Source organism: Eschrichtius robustus, chromosome 4 (assembly GCF_028021215.1).
Source record: "Eschrichtius robustus isolate mEscRob2 chromosome 4, mEscRob2.pri, whole genome shotgun sequence".
Classification (NCBI taxonomy): Eukaryota; Metazoa; Chordata; class Mammalia; order Artiodactyla; family Eschrichtiidae; genus Eschrichtius; species Eschrichtius robustus.
The window spans coordinates 139,150,549-139,172,207 of NC_090827.1; the positions used below are offsets into that span (position 1 = coordinate 139,150,549).

General features: G+C 35.2%; 1 protein-coding gene across 2 annotated transcripts in view; it reads right to left on the minus strand.

The window, feature by feature from the left end:
• SCLT1 (sodium channel and clathrin linker 1) overlaps window positions 1-21,659 on the minus strand; it is a 247,181-nt gene that overhangs the window by 70,132 nt on the left and 155,390 nt on the right. For both annotated transcript variants that reach the window (XM_068542339.1, XM_068542338.1), the window contains exons 15-18: window positions 15,782-15,856; window positions 13,868-14,013; window positions 6,076-6,268; window positions 34-230 (exon numbers count right to left, since the gene is read on the minus strand). In XM_068542339.1, coding sequence (XP_068398440.1) covers window positions 34-230; window positions 6,076-6,268; window positions 13,868-14,013; window positions 15,782-15,856 — 611 coding nt within the window. The remainder of the gene's footprint in view (window positions 1-33; window positions 231-6,075; window positions 6,269-13,867; window positions 14,014-15,781; window positions 15,857-21,659) is intronic.

The window sequence follows — 21,659 nt, forward strand, 5'->3', positions numbered from 1 at the left end:
TTAAATGTATCAAACAATTAATAGTGGACTTACTTTAGACTACTGATTCTAATTTCCGCACTCTCAGTGAGTTTCTTCATTTCTTCTTTCCACCTACAGGCTGCCTTCTGCTGAGTTGCTAAGAGATGCCTCAGTTCAACCGTGGAATTTCGATTACTGTCTTCCATCTCTCTTAACTGAACTTCAAACCCATGTTCCTTTATTGAAAATTCATGCTCCATTGTACTGATCTAAGGAATAAAATGAACACAGTATTTTTTCTTTTCTGTTTTTCTAGGAGATATAATGATCAATGATATATACAAAAGGAATCATTTTTTGTGTTTGTGGCATAGAAATATTTGGATGAGAAACTTATACAAAAATTAAGTTTATAATTTGTCTCCATCACAGATGAAGATTTATCCTATTTTATAACATAAATTTAATGAAACCAGAATTATGATGGACTACAAATTTTTCACCACTTTCCCCAACACCTTAAATGCCAGTAGGAAAAAAGTATACTGTCTGAAATAAAGCTGCTCTCATCATCTACTTTTACTTTTGTTGCCAGAATCCATAGAAAATATTCATGCTCTCAGTAACCGAGAGTTGGGTTTAAACGGAAGCCATTTACGTTTTTAAAACACAGGAAGTGTTCATTGGTTTATTATAAAGGATACAACTCCCGCACAGTCAAATAGAAGAGACACACCGGGCAAGGTATGGATGTAGGGGGAGTGCGGAGCTTCCACGCCCTCTCCAAGTATGCCATCCTCCCAGCACTCTGATGTGCTCATGAGAAGCTCATTTGAGAAGCTCCTCAAGTCACTTTTGACTTACATACTAAAGTTCAGATTGTCTTTCAAAGGGCAGGAATTCCTCTACCATTTCAGTTACAGTATAAATAAACAATGTATTTTGTTTTTCAGGAAAAGACTACAGTGATTTTCAGAAACTCATATGGAAATGTCTTCAGTTATTTCTAGGTTATTTATGTCATTATAGTAAAAATACCTTAATGCAGAATGAACATACAAATAAATGCTCTTTGGATACCCTAAAAGCTTTCTCAGCTGGGTTCAGGGAGAGAATTAACCCTAATGACCTAAAGTACCCAGTGTATGTAGTGAACTGTCTGCTTTTGTATGCAGCTAGAATGAAACTACCTATTACCATACTTGGGGCAACTGAGGAAATAGTTAAATAGTTACAAGAACAATTTCTTTGGTGCACTCTCAGGCCATCTTTATCTTGCTACACTAAAGAAATATCATAAAGAATACCTATCTTGTGATATTCTAATGTGCTTTTAAAATGGTCACAGCTGGAATGACTTCTAGTGATTGATTAAATATGGCTGCTTTTAAACTCAAAAGAGAATGAATAAGGAACTCGATTTTACCAATTCAAAAACACCAAAGAAAACTCAACAACAGCTAAACCCACGGCTCATGGGGGAAAACTGCAAACATCCTGTCCTCACTACCCTTGCTAAATGCAACATCTTCCTAAAACTCTTAAATTTGTTTTCTCAAATGGTACCCAAGTAGAAATTTGACTTTATAAACACTGGCACTGGAAAAAACAACTTTGGATTTATTAATTGTGTATTATATTACTGCTGTGCAGGCCTCCTGAGGCTCCGTGACTCCTGCTCGATTTAAACCATTTTTGAATTACTGAATTCTACAAATTTAGAATTGAATATCCTTCCCTGCCTCAATCTCCACTTTCTCTGGAGAAGCCATGGTTCTGATATCTTAAGTGGAAGTATTTAATTCTGTCTCTGTCTCTCTCACACATGTATTAAAAACTGATCTATGCATCTATATAGCTTTAGCACTCTTCCTGCCTACTTAACTCCCCATTTCCACTTGGAAAATCTATTTGCAGTTTGACAAGCCTTTTTCTAAGGTCCTTCATGATAACCTGTCTCTAATTCTACAAGCTTGTATTATGCTACTATTCCCTTCTCTTCCTTTGTTTCTGCCACAATGCTTTCTCATTCTTGGGTCTTTTCACATGTTGTTTCCTTTCCCTGGAATAATCTTTCCCCTCCTGCTTATCTTAGTTATCTCTAGTCAACTTTTGGAATTCAGCTCAATTATTGATCCTACAGGGAAATTCTCTTACCATCTATCTAGAAAAAGCTCTCATAGTGCCCTACGTTTTTCCTAAAGGGCATTTATTAGTTTGCAAAGATACATTTAAAGTTTTCCCACCTCCATGCAAATAAGTTTTTAAGGATGAGGACCATGTCTTTTTTGTTTACTATTACATTTTCAGCACCTGAATCATAGTAAGGATGTCAAAACATATCTGTAGACTGAATAAATGATAGCTTTCTGGTATCAAAATTTAGTCTTCAAACAAACCCCAGATACTTCAGCTGATGCAATTCCGATTGTTAAACTGGACAGGTCTACGCTGATGCTGGAAGGATAAGGACCAAAACAACCATTTCTTCTATAACAACAGAAGTCCTACTAACGATTCAATTCAGAATGTTGGGTTGGAAAAAAGGATTTATGGTCTCCTTCCCTTCTTCTTCTGTGTCCTTCCTCTGCAGAAGACTACTCAAAAGTAGACAAGATTGCTAAAAACTATCCATTTCCCAATTTTATATTTTTATGAGGGGTATTCAGACCACAGAGATATGGAGATCCTTTTCAGAAAGAAGGGAGGAGGAGTTAGGAAAAGAGAAAGCTGGGGCGGAAAGGACAGCAGTGGATTTAAGATCAAATGAAAACTTCACATAATAAGTTGTTAAGGTTCTCAGCCAACTGACCTCTCAACATCCAACTGTCTTGATCTTTTTGGCTCCTTTCAGTTCATCTATGAAAGATCACACTCTTTTTCAAGGGGGAGAAAAGCCGCAAAGTGTAGCACTAGATTCCTATGTTGTCAAAGAAGGAATCGGCTACAAAGGAGCAATTTATCTGACAGCCCTCCTCCATAAAATAGAATTTACAGCTATCTAGTTAGTTCAGAACTTTTGTCCCTTATTTACCAATGATTCTTCTCTTAAGCTAGATGCAGACTTGGCACAAAGGGAGCATTTTTGGTAGGTAAGCTTTCTGTCATCTTTTTGTTTTCCAAGAAACATCAGTTACTATCCTGAACGGTTAAAGATAGAACAGGTGCAGTATCAAGTGGGGAAATTCATCATTAATAGTTTTTAGTTATTAATCCATATGAAATTTAAAATATAAGATGAAGATTTAACATTTTTTCACCGAAGTACATTGACTTTTTTTTAATTATGTAAATGTTTCAGTGTGGAAACTTTCAAGCATACACAAAATAGAAAGACTATTACAATGAATCTCTATACGCTGATCACCCAGCTTCCATAATCATCAAACTCATAGCCACTCTTGTTCTATCTATAATCCTACCCACTTTTTCTCTGCCAAGATTTATTTCTCTCTCTCTTACAATGAAGTACATGAATCTTAAGGATACAACCAACTTTTACATGTATACTGACATACCAGAGTCACCACCCAGATTTAGGTACCGCAGGAGGCTCTCTCACATGCCCTTCTAATCAATAGTCACCCACCTAAAATGTGACCATTATTCTGATCCCATCCTTATAGGTAATTATGCCCATTCTTCACTTTCATATAATGAAATTAATAGACTATAAGCTTTTTTATGTCTGGCTTCTTTGTCCAAATTTATGTCTGTGAGACTCACCCACCATTGCTTATAGACATAGTTCATTTTTTTCTTCTATTCCCGTACATGAACACACCACAATTTATTTATATCATCTCATGTTGATGGACATTTAAGTTATTTTCAGGGTTTGATATGATTAAAACTTCTATGGATATTCTTATATACATGTTTTTTTTTGTTTTTTTTGTTTTTTAAATTTATTATTTATTTATTTATTTATTTTTGGCTGTGTTGGGTCTTCATTTCTGTGCAAGGGCTTTCTCTAGTTGTGGCGAGCGGGGGCCACTCTTCATCGCAGCGCGCGCGGGCCTCTCACTATTGCAGCCTCCCCCGTCGCGGAGCACAGGCTCCAGACGCGCAGGTTCAGTAATTGTGGCTCACGGGCCCAGTCGCTCCGCGGCATGTGGGATCCTCCCAGACCAGGGCTCGAACCCGTGTCCCCTGCATTGGCAGGCGGACTCTCAACCACGGCGCCACCAGGGAAGCCCCTATATACATGTTTTGATGAACACAAGCACTCATACCTGTTGGGTATGTAGCCAGTATTATTATTATTTGGCATAGTATGCATGTATGTCCAGCTTTAAAACATACTGCCAAATGGTGGTTGTACCAATTTACATTCCCCAAAATAACATGAAAGTACCAGTTGTTTTACAACTTTGTCAACACTTGATATTGTCAGTTTTAAAATTTTAGCCTTTCTGGTAGCTATGCAGTAGTACCTCATTATAGGTTTAATTATATTTCCCAGACATATAATGAATTTGAAAATTTTTTCATATATTCTCTTTTATAAAGCGTCTATTTAATTCTTTTGCCCATTTTTGGAAATGGGGTGTCTGTTTTCTCCTGATTGTTAAACGTTTTTTCCTTATTAATTATTTCCTTATTAATTGGTGAAAGTTTTTATATTCTAGAAATGAATCCTTTTTTTTTTTGGTTGTATGTATTATAAATTCTTTCTTCCACTTTTCACTCTCTCAATGGTGTCTCTTTTGATGACTTAAAAATATTAATTTTAATGAAATCCAATTCATCCATCTTTTCATTATAATCAGTTCTCTTTGGGCTGTTTAAGAAATTCTTTCTTAAGGTCATGAAGATTTTCTCCTTAAGTTCCATCATTTAATATTTCACATTTAGGTCTACATGGCAGCTCAAATTAATTTAAATGTATGGTGTGATATAGGGGTCAAGGTTTATTTTTAAAATATGGACCCAGTTGATCTATTATTATTGTAGCATGATTTATTGTAAAGATCTAGCATTATCTGTCATAAAGATAATTCTTTCCCTATTGAACTTCCATGGTGCCTTTGTTATAAATGAGGTGATTATGAAAAGTGGGTTTGTTCCTGGACTTTATTTTGTTCCATTGATCAGGTCGATTATTCTTATATAGATTACACACTATCTTAATTACTATACCTTTCTATCAAGTCTTGATGTCTGGTAGTGTGACTTTGCCCCTTTGTTTTTCAAAGATTTCCCATAGTCTAAAGCACAAAGCACAAGCTTCTTTGCATGATATGTAAGGGTCTCTTTTTCAGAGTTCAAGCTTTTCTAAATAACCACAGTGTCTGATACTTGCAAAAGGAGGCATCCAATAAATATACACTGATATGAATTAGGTTGGAATGTGAGGTCTTATGAGACCTCATAAAAACAAGAAAAAAGTGAAACACTAATGTTACCACCCCATATCCTTACTATGAAACTGGAAAATATAGAGCTTTATCATAAAGAGTTAATGCCACTTTTTACAAAAGTCACATGGAATGGGGAAAGGCAAGCAACATGTTGATGGTGATACCTGCGCTTGAAGCTCCCTCAAACAGGTTATCATGTTCCTATTGCCAAACCATGTAAGCATTAGAGTAAAGAAGGGGGGAAGGAGAGAGAAAATAAAAGGGAATTTTCTTCCAGAGGAGATTTTTGTCCCTTGCTTTCTTCCTGTCATGGAATTTTTAGACTACCTATGAGGGGTTCTCAGATCATACTGACGTACCATCCGCTATACAGCTAGTTTTAAGAGTTCTATTTTCGAGACGCTATTATGGAGGGAAAAGAGAGGACGGCAGTCTGTAAAGTTATCTAATCTATAGTTTTGCTAGCACTGCTTAAATTGCTTTGGCAGGAATATCAGTGCATTTCATGGTTGGAAAAGAATTTTTTTGTGTGTGAATAGTGAAAGCAATCATTTTCAAGTATGCTTGCCAAGTTCTACAATAAAGAAAAGACTGGCTAACACTCTGCATTATGATTTAGTGCTATCTGATGAGAAGGCAAAAAAAACAAAAACAAAAAGACCTTAAAAATGTTTTACTAGGTCTCTGTGAATATTCTCTATATTTTGATTTTCACAAGTATACATTTAATTCTAACTAGTTTTGAAAATACCTTTAATTTGGCTTTTTTTTGAGCCTCGAGAGCAATCTTTCTTAAATCCTCAGTCTGTTTCTGTAACTGCTCATTTTCCTGCTGAAGTTTCAGCCTTTGTTCACTGACAAATCCACAGTTCTCTCTCTCAGACTCCAATACATTTTGAAGTTTCTGAATCATTTCTTGGCAACGTGATATCTCTTCCGAGGAACTGAATAAAAAAACAAAACAAAAGGAATCTTTAAACTTAATGATCTGTAATAGAAGTCAAGAAGTCTGTCTATATTTTATACTGTAGACCTGTTTTCTTTGTTCTGAGCCATTTCTCCTCACTATAAACTTAAGCTATGTGGTTTCACAATGTTACGTTACACCAGGCAAATACGTTCAATTTAAGCAATCTCAACTAAGGATAGATAAGCTTAACTGTTATCACTCACCTAGAAAGTCAATGTGAAACCTCTTTCAAATTTTTACTAACACTGAGAATCACTGTGTAAAGAGGACTTCAAGGGGACAAACTAAAGCTAATGGTGAGGAAGGTGGAGTAAGTAATAGTCAAAACTCCTTTCATTATCAATCAACTCTGTGGGAAGACATTAGCTGACTACAATAAATTATGAACTATAATAAGACCCAATTCATATTTTCCTGTTACATGTCTTAGAAATGGTTTTTATAAACTTCTAGTTGTATAAACTTCTTGTTTTATCACAGGTTAAATAGGTTATATTTCTTGAACTTTCTCAACAACGGATTATTGAGTGACACAACCTCCAGACATGTATCTTGTTTCAATATACTGCTAATTTTTATTCCTATCTTTTAAAATTTCCATCTTTTCAATCCCAGATAATCAAATACTGTGAACATTCCCTGATCAATAGGTGTCACAGGGAATATATAAGGTCCTTTACCCCCATAATACTTGTAGCCCCTTCTTTCATATCTCAACCTTGGCTGATTCCTAATGAAATGATGGATCTAGGCAATGATCCTCAAAAAATGCTCAAGTCAGAAAGATGCTGAGATCAAAAACAACGACACATTATGTGCTTCCAAACAGGAGTCCAAAATATTACCATTTATGAAGCATTCTTACAAAAAAAGTGAAAGCTGAATCAGATCAAGCCTCTTGATTTAGTTATTAGTTTTTAGGAACTGCATGGGGCAGGAAATAAGGTAAATGACACCACATATATGCATGTAGGTAGAGGAAACTCTACAATACTAACAACCCAGTTTTTCAACAAATTATTTATAAGAAAAAATAGATAAAGGAGGAGATTCTTAGGAAAAAAAAATATATATATATCCATCCCCATATGTACACACACACACACACACACACACACACACACACACACACACACACACACACACCATCTTTCCTTTATCCATTCTTCTGTCAACAGACACTTAGGTTGTTTCCATATCTTGGTTATTGTCAATAATACTGACTGCAATGAACATGGGAGTGTGGATATCTCTTTGAAACAATGATTTTGTTGCCTTTGGATCTATACCCAGAAATAGGATTGTTGGATCATATGGTAGTTCTATTTTTAATTTTTTGAGGCACCTCCATACTGTTTTCCATAGTGGCTGTACTAATTTACATTCTCACCAACAGCGTAGAAGGGTTCTCCCTTCTCCACATTCTTGCCAACACGTGTTATCTTTTGTCTTTTTGACAACAGCCATCCTAACAAGTGTGAGGTAATACCTCACTGTGGGTTTGATTTGCATTTCCCTGATAATAAGTGATGATGAGTACCTTTTGATATATCTATTGGATGTCTATGTCTTCTTCTGGGAAAAATCTGTTCAGGTCCTTTGCCCAATTTATGTGTTTTTTTCTTTTTTCTTTTTTTTTTTTTTTTGCTATTGAGTTGTTAAGTTTATTACATATTTTGGAAATTAACTCCATATCAGATGTATTATTGGCAAACATTTTTTCCTATGTCATAGGTTGTCTCTTCACTCTGTTGACTGTTTTCTTTGCTATGCAGAAAGTTCTTAGTTTGATGTAATTCCACTGGTCTATTTTTGCTTTTGTTACCTGTACTTGTGGGGTCATATTCAAAAAAACCGCTGCCAAGACCAACGTCAAGAAGCTTTTTCCCTATGTTTTCTTCTGGTAATTTTACAGTTTCAGAACATATATTTAAGCCTTTAATCCATTATGACCTTATTTTTGTACATGGTGTGACATAAGGGTCCAATTTTTCTTCTACATGTGGATATCAAGTTTTCCCAGCACCATTTATTGAACAGATTATCCTTTCTCCATGTGTGTTCTTGGCACCCCTGTCAAAGATCCAGTGAGTACAAATGTGTGTATTTATTTCTGCACTCTCTACTCTGTGCCATAATCTATACATCTGTTTTATGCCAGTATTGTACTGTTTTGATTACTAAAGCTTTGTAATATATTTTGAAATCAGGAAGTGTGATGCATCCAGTTTTTTGTTCTTGCTCCAGACTGCTTTGGCTATTCAGTCTTTTGAGGTTCACTATGAATTTTAGGGCTTTTTTCTATTTCTGTGAAAACACCATTGGAAATTTGATAGGGATTTTATTGAATCTATAGATGGCTTTGTGTAGTATGGACATTTTAACATTATTGCTTCGTTCAGTTTATAAACACATCTTTATATTTATTTGTGACTTTGTCAACTTACTTCCTCAATGTTTTTTAGTTTTCAGTGTACAGGTTTTTCACTTCCTTGGTTATAAATTCATTCTAAACATTTTATTCTTTTTGGTGGTATTGTAAATGAAATTGTTAATTTCTTTTTCATATAGTTTGTTGTTAGTAAATTCATGTATTTGTTCTAATGGCTTTGTGGTTGAGTCTCCAGTTTTCAATATATGGGATCATGTCATCTGTAAACAAAGACAATTTTACTTCTCTTCCAATTTAGATACATTTTATATTTTCTTCTTGTCTAATTTCTCTAAGACATACAGTACTATGTTGAATAGAAGTGGCAAGTGTGGGCACTCCTGTCTTTTTCACGACCTTTAAAAAAAACTTTCAGCTTTTCACCACAGGGTATGACATTAGTTGTGGGCTTGTTATATATGGCCTTTACTATGTTGAGGAACACTTCTTCTACATCTAATTTGTTGAGAGTTTTTATTACGAATTATATTTTGTGAAATGCTTTTTCTGTATCTATTGAAATGATCATACGAATTTTATCCCTCATTCTTTAATGTGGTGTTGCATCACATTTATTGATCTGTGTATGTCAAAAGCATCCTTGCATCCTAGGTTTTAATCCCACTATGATCCTTTTAATACACTCGAGTTTTTTTTTTTTTTTAGGATTTTTGCATTTATGTTCATCAGGGATATTAGCCTGTAATTTTATTTTCTTATAGTATCTTTGTCTTGCTTTGGTATCAGAGTAATGTTGGCCTCGTAAAATGAGTTTGGAAATGTTCTCTCTTTTTCAATTTTATGAAAGAGTTTAAGAAGGATTGGCATTAAATCTTCTTTAAATGTTTGGTAGAATTCATCAGTGAAGCCATCTGGTTCTGAATGTTTCAAAAATCCAAGGAGGTTTTTGATTACTGATTCAGTCTCCTTAAGAGTAACTGGTCTGTTCAGATTTTCTATTTCTCATATGGTTGTATGTTTCTAGTAATTTATCCATTTCTTCATGGTTGTCCAACTTGTTGGCATATCATTGTTCATAGTAGTCTCCAATGGTCTTTTATATTTGTGTGGTATCAGTGGTAATGTGTCCTCTTTTATTTCTGATTTTTATTTATTGAGTTTTCTCTCTTTTTTTCTTAGTCTAGTTACAGGGTTGTCAATTTTGTTTATCTTTTTAAAACACCAAGTCTTAGTTTGGTTGATCTTTCCTATTTTTTAAAAAAAATTCTCTATTTCTGCTCTAATCTTTGTCATTTCCTTCCTTCTCCTAACTTTGGGCTTAGTTTTTTCTTCTTTTTCTAGTTCCTTAAGGTGTAAAGTTGGGTTGTTTATTTGAGATCTTTTTTTTCTTAATGTAGGGCATTTATCACTGTAAACTTTCCGTTAAGAACTGGTTTTGCTGCATCTCATAAGTTTGGTATATTTTGTTTCTATTTTTGTCTCAAGATATTTATTGATTTCCTGTTTGATTTCTTCTTTGACCCACTGGTCGCTCAGGAGTGTGATATTTAATTTCCACCTATTTGTTAATTTTTCACTTTTTCTCCTGTTACTGCATTTCAGGTTCATACCATTGTGGTTGGAAAAGATACTTGATATAATTTCAATCTTATTTAAATTTGGTAAGACTTACATTGTGGCCTATCATATGATCTATTCTGGAGAATGTTCTGTGCATGCTTGAGAAGAATGTGTACTGTGTTGCTGTTGTATAGAACGTTGTTAGGTCTATTTGTTCTTTAGCACTGCCCAAATGTGCTGTTTTCTTATTGATTTTCTGTCTGGATGACCTACCTATTGCTGAAAGTGAGGTATTGAAGTTCCTTAGTATCATTGTTTGCCCTCTATTTCTCCCTTCAGTTGTTAATATTTGCTTTATTATACTCAGGTGCTCTGATGTTGAGTGCATATAGTGTTATGATTGTTATTTTCTCTTGACAAATTAACCCTTTTATCATTATAAAATGACCATCTTTGGTCTTGTGATAGTTTTTTACTTAAAGTCTACTTTGTCTGATATAAGACACCCTGCTATCTTTTGGGTACCCATTTGCATGGACTATCTTTTGCAGTCCTGTAACTTTTAGTCTATGTGTTTCCTCATATTTAAAATCAGTCCCTGGTAGGCAGTGTATAGCTGGAACTTGATTTTTAATCCATTGAGCCTCTCTATGTATTTTCATTGGAGAATTTAATCCACTTACATTAAAAGTCATTATTAATAGGTAAGGACATAACTATTGCCATTTTGTTAATTGTTGTCTGTTTTGTAGTTCCTTGGTTCCTTTATTACCATTTTGTTGTCTTCTTGTTGATTTTTGTACTATGCTTTCATTCCCTTATCGTTTGTGTACCTATTACACATTTTTTCTTGTGATTGGCATGAGGCTTACATGAAACATCTTAGAGTTAGTCTATTTTAACCTGGTAACAACTTAACTTCAATCACATAAAAATCTCTACAATTTTACTTCTCTGCTCTCTCACATTTTATGTTACTGATGTATAATTTACATCTTTTTATATTGTATATCCATTAACACATTATTGTACCTACTGTTATTCAAAAATTTTTTTATCTTTTAACTTCTATACTAGAGTTAAAAGTGATTATGTACCACCATTACAGTGTTAGGAGTATTCTGAATTTGACTATATACTTATCTTTAAGACTAAAGGTTTATACTTTCATGTTTTTACGTTGCTAATCAGTGTCCTTTCATTTCAACTTGAAAAACTCCCTTTATTATTTCTTGTACAATAAGTCTAGTGTGAGGAACTTCCTTTTGATCTCTTTTTTTCTGGGAAAGTTTTTATCTCTACTTTGTTTCTGATGGAGAGCTTTGCTGAGTATAGTATTCTTGGTTCCCAGTTTTTTCTTTCAGCACTTTGAATATATTACGCCACTCTCTCTTGGCCTGCAAGATTTCTTCTGAGAAATCCATTGATAGTTTTATGCAGGGGTTGAAGGAGTCCCCTGTATGTGATGAGTCCCTTTTCTCTTCCTGTTTTCAAATTCTCTTTTTTTCTTTGACTTTTGACATTTTGATTATAATGTATCAAATGAAGCTCTTGATGTTCATTCTATTTGTTGTTCTTTGGTCATCATGGATCTGGATGTTCATTACCCTCCCCAGATTTGGGAAGTTTTCTGTTATTATTTCTTTAAATAAACTTTCTACCCCTTTCTCATTCTTTGCTCCTTCCAGGATTTTCATAATGTGGATACTGATTCACTTCAAGATGTCCCATAAATCATGTAGGTTTTCTTCCCTCTTTTTTCATTCTTTTTTCTTTTCTTCTCATTGCATGATTTCAAATGACCAATCTTCGAGTTTGCTGATTTTTCTTCTGCATGACCAAGTCTGCTGATAAAGCTCTCTATTGAGTTTTTCAGTTCAATCGCTGTATTCTTCAGCTCCAGGATTTCTGATTGGTTCTTTTATGGTTTCAATTTCTTTGTTAAACCTCTCATTTTGTTCATGTATTGTTCTCCTGATTTCATGTAGTTGACCATCTGTGTTCATTAAGTTTCCTTAAGACAATTATTTTTAATTTTTTGTCAACAAATGGATCTCCATTTGTTTTGGGTTGATTACTAGAGTCTTATTAGTTTTCTTTGGTGGTGTCATGTTTGCTTGATTCTTTGTTGTTATCTGTGCATTTGAAGGAGCAGACTCCTCTTCCAGTCTTTAGACTGGTTTTGGCAGCTAAAGACCTTCTCCTGTCTTATCTCAGAACTGATGGGACTGCCTCTGGGATCACAGCTAAGCGGGACTGAAACCATGTCATGTGGCTGTTGCCAGGTCCATGGTTGGCAGACCTGTAGCCAGGGGTGCAGTCAGGTGTTGTGTCTGTTAGGATTCTAAGGTGCTCCTGCCATGTTCACTGGGCTGGCCTATGGGCAGGCAGAACTGCTTCTGGACTGTGTTAGGGTGGGACTAGAGCTGGGTCACAGACTGCTTCAGGGATCATAGTCAGGTCTGAGGCCTGTTATGGGGGCATCTACAGGAGTGGCTTCTGCTGGGTCCCTTGGGTGAATCCCTGGCCATGTAAGACTGCCTCAAACTGTGGTAGAACAGGGCTGGATCCATGTCTTGTGGCTTTTGTTGGGTGTGCAGTCTGGTCCATCACTGGCAGACTTGTTACCAGGGGCACAGTCAGGTGTGGCTTCCAGTGGGTCCATTAGTGCTCCCGTGAGGTTACTGGGCTGGTTTCCGGGTGGGCAGCATTATGTTTGGGCTGCAGGAGAGTGGAACTGGAGCTGGGTAATGGGAATGCTTTGGGGGCCACAGTCAGGTCTGAGGTTGGCAGGCCTATTACTGAGAGCACCTATAAGGGTTCCTTGGGAAGGGGCTAGGTGCGGGACCGGGCAAGGAGGGCTGGAGCCAAATCCACAGGAAGATGGGGCTGCTTTGGGTTCAGAGATGGGGCCATAGTTGGAGGGCCTGTCACTGGTGTGCAGGCCTGCCTCCTCATTTTTGGGCTCCACTAAGGCTTTGCAACCTCCTACCTGGATTCCAGTGCTCCCACAAAGGCATTTTTGTCTATGAATGCCTGCCAAATATTTGTTTCTGTGGAGAGACATGGGCTGGGGACCTCCTATTCTGCCATACTGCTGATATCATTCCTCTTTATTTTTAAAATACCTATTAAACATATTCTGTAACAGAGATCAAAACTTCATGCAACTTAAGTAAGTTTTACTATAATAAGTAATACTCTGGGGGGAAAAGGTAGAGAAATATTCAGAATGGATAGGCCAGATTATAAATTTATCATTTTAATAGACAATGTAATAAATACAAATGATGGATTATTACTGAATATTCAATACCTCTAAACTGAATATAAAAGCAATAAATATAAGCAGACTGCTGTAATAGCTGCATAGTTAGTATGAAAAAAGTGATCTTATGAACATCCTATTTAACTGCCAGAAACAAGAAACTTAAAATAAAATGGTACAGTATTGTATCTTTTCTTCCTGAAGAAACTAGTTTTCAAAAATAATCTTGAAAAAAAATTCTATTTGGTGCTAAAAAGTCTTTTTTCAACATAAGATATAATTATGAGTCCTATAAAAAATAAAAAATCTGTCAAAAATTGTATGAATTCTGAAAATCCAAAAGAATAACTTACTTTATTTCAAGTTGTTTGATTTTATTTTCTGCTGTCTTAAGTCGTAGCTGAAGATCATCTTTTGAACGCTCTGCAACCAGGCATCTTTGGTGCATTTCTTCTAGTTTTCTGTAATCATTTTCATTTATTCTGCCTTCAAGGTAAATCTGCAGAAGAGGCTTATATGTATACTACTCTGAACAAGGAAATTATCTTAAGAAATTATACAGTTTAGAAACTGAAATAAATGATGAGAAATAAAAACTCATGATCATGTGTTCATCTGTCCCATTATAACATTAAAATATATCAATAATTAATTTTGGTTGTTTCACATTTACAAAATAAAATGCTGAAAACTGACATATAAAGTAATTGCTTATTTTTTGAAATTATTCAGGCTCATTGTACTATTCAAATAGTTTTAATAAATGTTAGAAAGAAATATAAAATAGCTGAAATTAAAAAAATACTCCAAATGTTACCACTTGGAGACAACTGCTTTGATTCTCTGATGAACACTTTTAAGACAATTCTGTATTGCAATATTCAAAAGTACAGACACATACTGTGGTGCAATGAGTAGAACTATCTGAAGGTGAGTCCAGAATCTCACTCTAGGTTAACCAGACAATGATCTAGCTGAAATGGGGGTTTCCCCTTCCCTAGCAGAAGTGGTTGTATTCAAGCTCTGCTTCCTGTGAGACTGGGCTTCCACCTATGACAGAGAGGCTGTAGCATCCCATGACTCCTGCTCTACAAAAAGACAGAGTATCAAAATGTCAAATGTCCTGCTACTAAAATACAGACCTATACTGCAGGACCAGCAGTATTTGTCTGTGGAACAGTGGGAGAAGAGAAAGCTGTGACTTTTCTTTACCTGTTGCCTTTAGTCTTGTAGGTTTTACATTTCCCCAATAAAGCCTATTCCTTAACCTATGCAATGTTATATTAAAAAAATTCATCCCAAACCCTGATGGCAGGTCCAATCTAAATGGGACCTATTCCTATTCCATAACAGAGGGAAACTCAGAAGGGATCAACCTTGTAGGAGTGGTGACCATGAATGGCCTACCCTGAACATAACATGTATATTTCTTTTTTCTTCCCCCACAAATGGGATTATATACTATATTCTCCTTTGTAAATTACTCTTTTATTATCTGATGTTGTCATAATCTTTTTATGTCAATAATACAGATATAACACATGTTGTTTATAACACATAGCTCTTCTTTGAAAATCAAACTCTGACTCTACCATTTACTATTTTTTTAACATTGGGTAAATTACTTAACCTCTCTATGAAAGTTCCTAATGCAGCACCTAAAACACAATTTGATTTGCTGAATCAAATTTAGCTCTTTTTCTCCCCAAGGTATTTTAAAAGAGTGGGATATTTACTGCTAAATAAAAAAAGTTATCTAAGTAAGAAATAAATTTCAAACTATAGACTTCTTGCAATATTCTTTCTCAAATGTCACTGGGGTAAATATTCTTTCCTAACTATGATTAAAAATCTGCATTTTTAAAAAGGTAAAAATCATAGCAATTTATAATTTTTTTTGGTTATATATACTTTTTATATTTACAGATGGCCTACACCCAATAAGAGTTGGCAGAAAATTTAAAAAGAGAAGACAAAATAAAATTTAATATTGGGATGAGGTCTAAGCAAGGAATACAGTTACTTTGTAAAATTTATACCTTTAAGTAAAAAGTTCAAATAATGTGGCCACTCTTGTTAAGAAATGTATACAGGCAATACCAGTACTTAAACGCAGATTCTGAAAATATTCCAAGCAAATAAAAGCACTCACCAGGAGAATACTTATAATATAGGGGTTGCTAGTAGATAGTATGATGAAAGCAGACAGTAATGTTGAATACTTGCAGTTGGGTTTTAGGTAGTTATTTTTTCCTTTTTCTCTTTACCTTTTCTAGTTCTTCTTCCACTGCTTTTTTCTCCCTAATGGCTCGTTCAATTTGGCCTTGTTTTTCAGCACACTCCTATAAATTCAAATCATGTTGTAAATAAATATATTTGTAAAACCTTAAGAAAAATGGGGAAAAATAGAAAAGGAAAATGATATGTTCATAATTAAGAATACCACACTTACCCTTATTTGTATAGCAGGACCATACTGATTATTAGGAAAACAAAAACAAAAAAACGAAAAACTCAAATCGTCAAAGAACTACCTATCTCAGGATTTCAGAGATCACCTCTGGCATAGAATGCCAAGGAGTTCTAAGTAAACATACTAGATAGAAAATAGAGGTTGAGGGATTCTGGGGAGAAAAAAATAAATGAGACCCCTTTCTCATATCACAGTTTTCCTTTTCATATACTCTTACCACATATTTTAAAAGGTAACATAGAACTAGACAGTGACACAACACCACAGGATAACCTATGGCCTAAAAGATGCATGGGTATATAAATTCTAGAACAGTTAATTTTCTTTTGCAAAACTTATAAGCAGCCAGTGGACATAGTAAAAATATTTTATTAACATGAACATAAAACATTTCTGACTCGAAAGGTTTTAATCAGTAAAATCAAACAAGCATATCAATACTCAATAAAATTTAAAATTTTGCAAATGAGACTGAAACTAAGAACAATCATTATAACAACTGGCTCCTCACAGCTATTTGTTTTTCTCTATTTATTTTTGAGAATGGGTGTGGTTATTGTCTACTATTACGCTCTGGATGAACCTGCTTTGTTGACAGTACACTGCTAATATTCAGTTATCTTTATCATAACTTTATTTTACAGAAATACTATATAACAGCATGCTTTTAAAGTTCAAAATAAGCTTCTAAATTATGACCTCAAATTAATGAACTCTGATTATAATGAAGATCTTTAAACCTATGTTGTAAATAAGATTATTAATCTAAATTTATCTTTTATTAAGATAGAACTGTTAGTGTATAAGATATGTAACTTTATTTTTTTTTAACATCTTTATTGGAGTGTAATTGCTTTACAGTGGTGTGTTAGTATCTGATGTATAACAAAGTGAATCAGCTATACATATACATATATCCCCATATCTCCTCCCTCTTGCGTTTCCCTCCCACGCTCCCTATCCCACCCCTCTAGGTGGACATAGAGCACTGAGCTGATCTCCCTGTGCTATGTGGCTACTTCCCAGTAGCTACCTATTTTACAACTGGTAGTGTATATATGTTCATGCAACTCTCTCACTTCGTCCCAACTTACCCTTCCCACTCCCCATGTCCTCAAGTCCACTCTCTACGGCTGCATCTTTATTCCTGTCCTGACCCTAGGTTCTTCAGAACCATGATTCTTTTATTTTTTAGATTCCATATATATCTGTTAGCATATGGTACTAATTTCTCTCTTTCTGACTTACTTCACTCTGCATGACAATCTCTAGGTTCATTCACCTCACTACAAAAAACTCAATTTTGTTTCTTTTTATGGCTGAGTAATATTCCATTGTATATATGTGCCACATCTTCATTATCCACTCATCTGTCAATGGACACTTAGGTTGCTTCCATGTCCTGGCTATTGTAAAGAGTGCTGCAATGAACATTGTGGGACATGACTTTTTGAATTATGGTTTCCTCAGGCTATGTGCCCAGTAGTGAGATTGCTGGGTCATATGGTAATTCTATTTTTAGTTTTTTAAGGAAACTCCATACTGTTCTCCATAGTGGCTGTATCAATTTACATTCCCACCAACAGTGCAAGAGGGTTTCCTTTTCTCCACACCCTCTCCAGCGATTATTGCTTCTAGATTTTTTGATGATGGCCATTCTGACTCGTCTGATGTGATACCTCATTGTAGTTTTGATTTGCATTTCTCTAATGATGAGTGATGTTGAGCATTCTTTTATGTACTTGTTGGCAAGCTGTACATCTTTTTGGAGAAATGTCTATTTAGGTCTTCTGCCCATTTTTGTATTGGGTTGTTTGTTTTTTGCTATTGAGGTGCATGAGCTGCTTGTATATTTTGGAGATTAATCATTCATCAGCTGCTTCGTTTGCAAATATTTTCTCCCATTCTCAGGGTTGTCTTTTCGTCTTGTTTATGGTTTGCTTTGCTGTGCAAAAAGCTTTTAAGTTTCATTAGGTCCCATTTGTTTATTTTTGTTTTTATTACCATTCCTCTAGGAGGTGGGTCAAAAATGATCTTGCTGTGATCTATGTCATAGAGTGTTCTGCCTATATTTTCCGCTAAGAGTTTTACAGTGTCTGTCCTTACATTTAGGTCTTTAATCCATTTTGAGTTTATTTTTGTGTATGGTGTTAGGGAGTGTTGTAGTTTCATTCTTTTACATGTAGCTGTCCAGTTTTCCCAGCACCATTTATTGAAGAGGCTGTTCTTTCTCCACTGTAGATTATCTTTATCAAAGATAAGGTGACCATATGTTCGTGGGTTTATCTCTGGGCATTCTATCCTGTTCCATTGATCCACACTTCTGTTTTTGTGCCAGTACCATACTGCCTTCATTACTGTAGCTTTGTACTATAGTCTGAAGCCAGGGAGCCTAAGTCCTCCAGCTCCGTTTTCCTTTCTCAAGATTGCGTTGGCTATTCGGGGTCTTTTGTGTTTCCATACAAATTGTGAAATTCTTTGCTCTAGTTTTGTGAAAAATGCCATTGGTACTTTAATAGGGATTGCATTCAATCTGTAGATTGTTTGCGGTAGTAGAGTCATTTTCACAATGTTGATTCTTCCAATCCAAGAACATGGTATATCTCTCCATCTGTTTGTATCATCTTTAATTTTTTTCATCAGTGTCTTATAGTTTTCTGCATACAGGTCTTTTGTCTCCTTACGTAGGTTTATTCCTAGGTATTTTATTCTTTTTGTTGCAATGGTAAATGGGAGTGTTTCCTTAATTTCTCTTTCAGATTTTTCATCATCAGTGTATAGGAATGCAAGAGATTTCTGTGCACTAATTTTGGATCCTGCTACTTTACCAAATTCATTGATTAACTCTAGTAGTTTTCTGGTGACATCTTTAGCATTCTCTATGTATAGTATCATGTCATCTGCAAACAGTGACATTTTTCATTCTTCTTTTCCAATTAGGATTCCTTTTATTTCTTTTTCTTCTCTGATGGCTGTGGCTAAAACTTCCAAAACTATGTTGAATAATAGTGGTGAGAGTGGGCAACCCTGTCTTGTTCCTGATGTTAGTGGAAATGCTTTCAGTTTTTCACCAGTGAGAACAATGTTGGCTGTGGGTTTGTCATATATGGCCTTTATTATGTTGAGGTAAGTTCCCTCTATGCTTACTTTCTGGAGCGTTTTTAACAAATGGATGTTGAATTCTGTCGAAAGCTTTTTCTGAATCTATTGAGACGATGATAAGGTTTTTCTCCTTCAATTTGTTAATATGGTGTAACACATTGATTGATTTGTGTATATTGAAGAATCCTTGCATTCCTGGGATAAACCCCACTTGATCATGGTGTATGATCCTTTTAATGTGGTGTTGGATTCTCTTTGCTAGTATTTTGTTGAGGATTTTTGCATCTATGTTCATCAGTGATATTGGCCTGCAGTTTTCCTTCTGTGTGACAACTTTGTCTGGTTTTGGTATCAGGGTGATGGTGGCCTCGTAGAATGAGTTTGGGAATGTTCCTCCCTCTGCGATATTTTGGAAGAGTTTGAGAAGGATAGGTGTTAGCTCTTCTCTAAATACTTGATAAGAATTCGCCTGTGAAGCCATCTGGTCCTGGGCTTTTGCGTGTTGGAAGATTTTTAATCACGGTTTCAATTTCATTGCTTGTGATTGGTCTGTTTATATTTCCTCTTTCTTCCTGGTTCAGTCTCGGAAGGCTGTGTTTTTCTAAGCCTTTGTCCATTTCCTCCAGGTTGTCCATTTTACTGGCATACAGTTGCTTGTAGTAATCTCTCATGATCCTTTGTTATTTCTAGTGTCAGTTGTTACTTCTCCTTTTTCAATTCTAATTCTCTTCATTTGAGTCTTCTCCCTTTTTTGCTTGATGACTACGGCTAATGGTTTGTTAATTTTTTTTATCTTCTCAAAGAACCAGCTTTTAGTATTATTGATCTTTGCTATCGTTTCCTTCATTTCCTTTTCATTTATTTCTGATCTAATCTTTATGATTTCTTTCCTTCTGCTAACTTTGGGGGTCTTTTGTTCTTCTTTCTCTAAATGTTTTAGGTGTAAGGTTAGGTTGTTTATTTGAGATGTTTCTTGTTTGTTGAGGTAGTATTGTATCGCTATAAACTTCCCTCTTAGAACTGCTTTTGTGCTTTCGTTGCATCCCATAGGTTTTGGGTCATCATGTTTTCATTGTCATTTGTTTCTAGGTATTTTTTCATTTCCTCTTTGATTTCTTCAGTGATCTCTTGGTTATTTAGTAGCGTATTGTTTAGCCTCCATATGTTTGTATGTTTTGCAGTTTTCTTCCTGTAATTGATATTTAGTCTCATAGCGCTGTGGTCAGAAAAGATACTTGATACAATTTCAATTTTCTTAAATTTACCAGGGCTTGATTTGTGACCCAAGATATGATCTATCCTGGAGAATGTTCCATGAGCACCTGAGAAGAAAGTGTATTTTGTTGTTTCTGGATGGAATGTCCTGTAAGTATCAATTAAGTCCATCTTGTTTAATGTATCATTTAAAGCTTGTGTTTCATTATTTTCATTTTGGATGATCTATCTATTGGTGAAAGTGGGGTGTTAAAGTACCCTTCTATTATTGTGTTACTGTCAATTTCCCCTTTTATGGCTGTTAGCATTTGCCTTATGTATTGAGGTGCTCCTACGATTGGGTGCATAGATATTTACAATTGTTATTTCTTTTTCTTGGATTGATCCCTTGATCATTATGTAGCGTCCGTCTTTGTCTCTTGTAATAGTCTTTATTTTAAAGACTATTTTGTCTGATATGAGAATTGCTACTCCAGCTTTCTTTTGATTTCCATTTACATGGAATATCTTTTTCCATCCCCTCACTTTCAGTCTGTATGTGTCCCTAGGTCTGAAGTGGGTCTCTTGTAGACAGCATATATACAGGTCTTGTTTTAGTATCCATTCAGGCAGTCTGTGTCTTTTGATTGGAGCATTTAATCCATTTACATTTAAGGTAGTCCTCGACATGTATGTTCCCATTACCATTTTCTTAATTGTCTTGAGTTTGTTATTGTAGGTCTTTTCCTTGTCTTGTTTTTCCTGCCTAGAGAAGTTCCTTTAGCATTTGTTGTAAAGCTGGTTTGGTGGTGCTGAACTCTCCTAACTTTTGCTTGTCTGTAAAGGTTTTAATTTCTCCGTCAAATCTAAATGAGATCCTTGCTGGGTAGAGTAATCTTGGTTGTAGGTTTTTCCCTTTCATCACTTTAAATATGTCCCGCCACTCCCTTCTGGCTTGCAGAGTTTCAGCTGAAAGATCAGCTGTTAACCTTATGGAGATTCCCTTGTATGTTATTTGTTGATTTTCCTTTGCTTCTTTTAGTATTTTTTCTTTGTATTTAATTTTTGACAGTTTGAGTAATATGTGTCTTGGTGTGTTTCTCCTTGGATTTATCCTGTATGGGACTCTGTGCTTCCTGGACTTGATTGGCTATTTCCTTTACCATATTAGGGAAGCTTTCAACTATAATCTCTTCAAATATTTTCTTAGTCCCTTTCTTTTTCTCTTCTTCTTCTGGGACCCCTATAATTCGAATGTTCGTGCGTTTACTGTTGTCCCAGAGGTCTGTGATACTGTCCTCAATTCTTTTCATTATTTTTTCTTTATTTTGTTCTGCAGTAGTTATTTCCACTCTTTTATCTTTCAAGTCACTTAT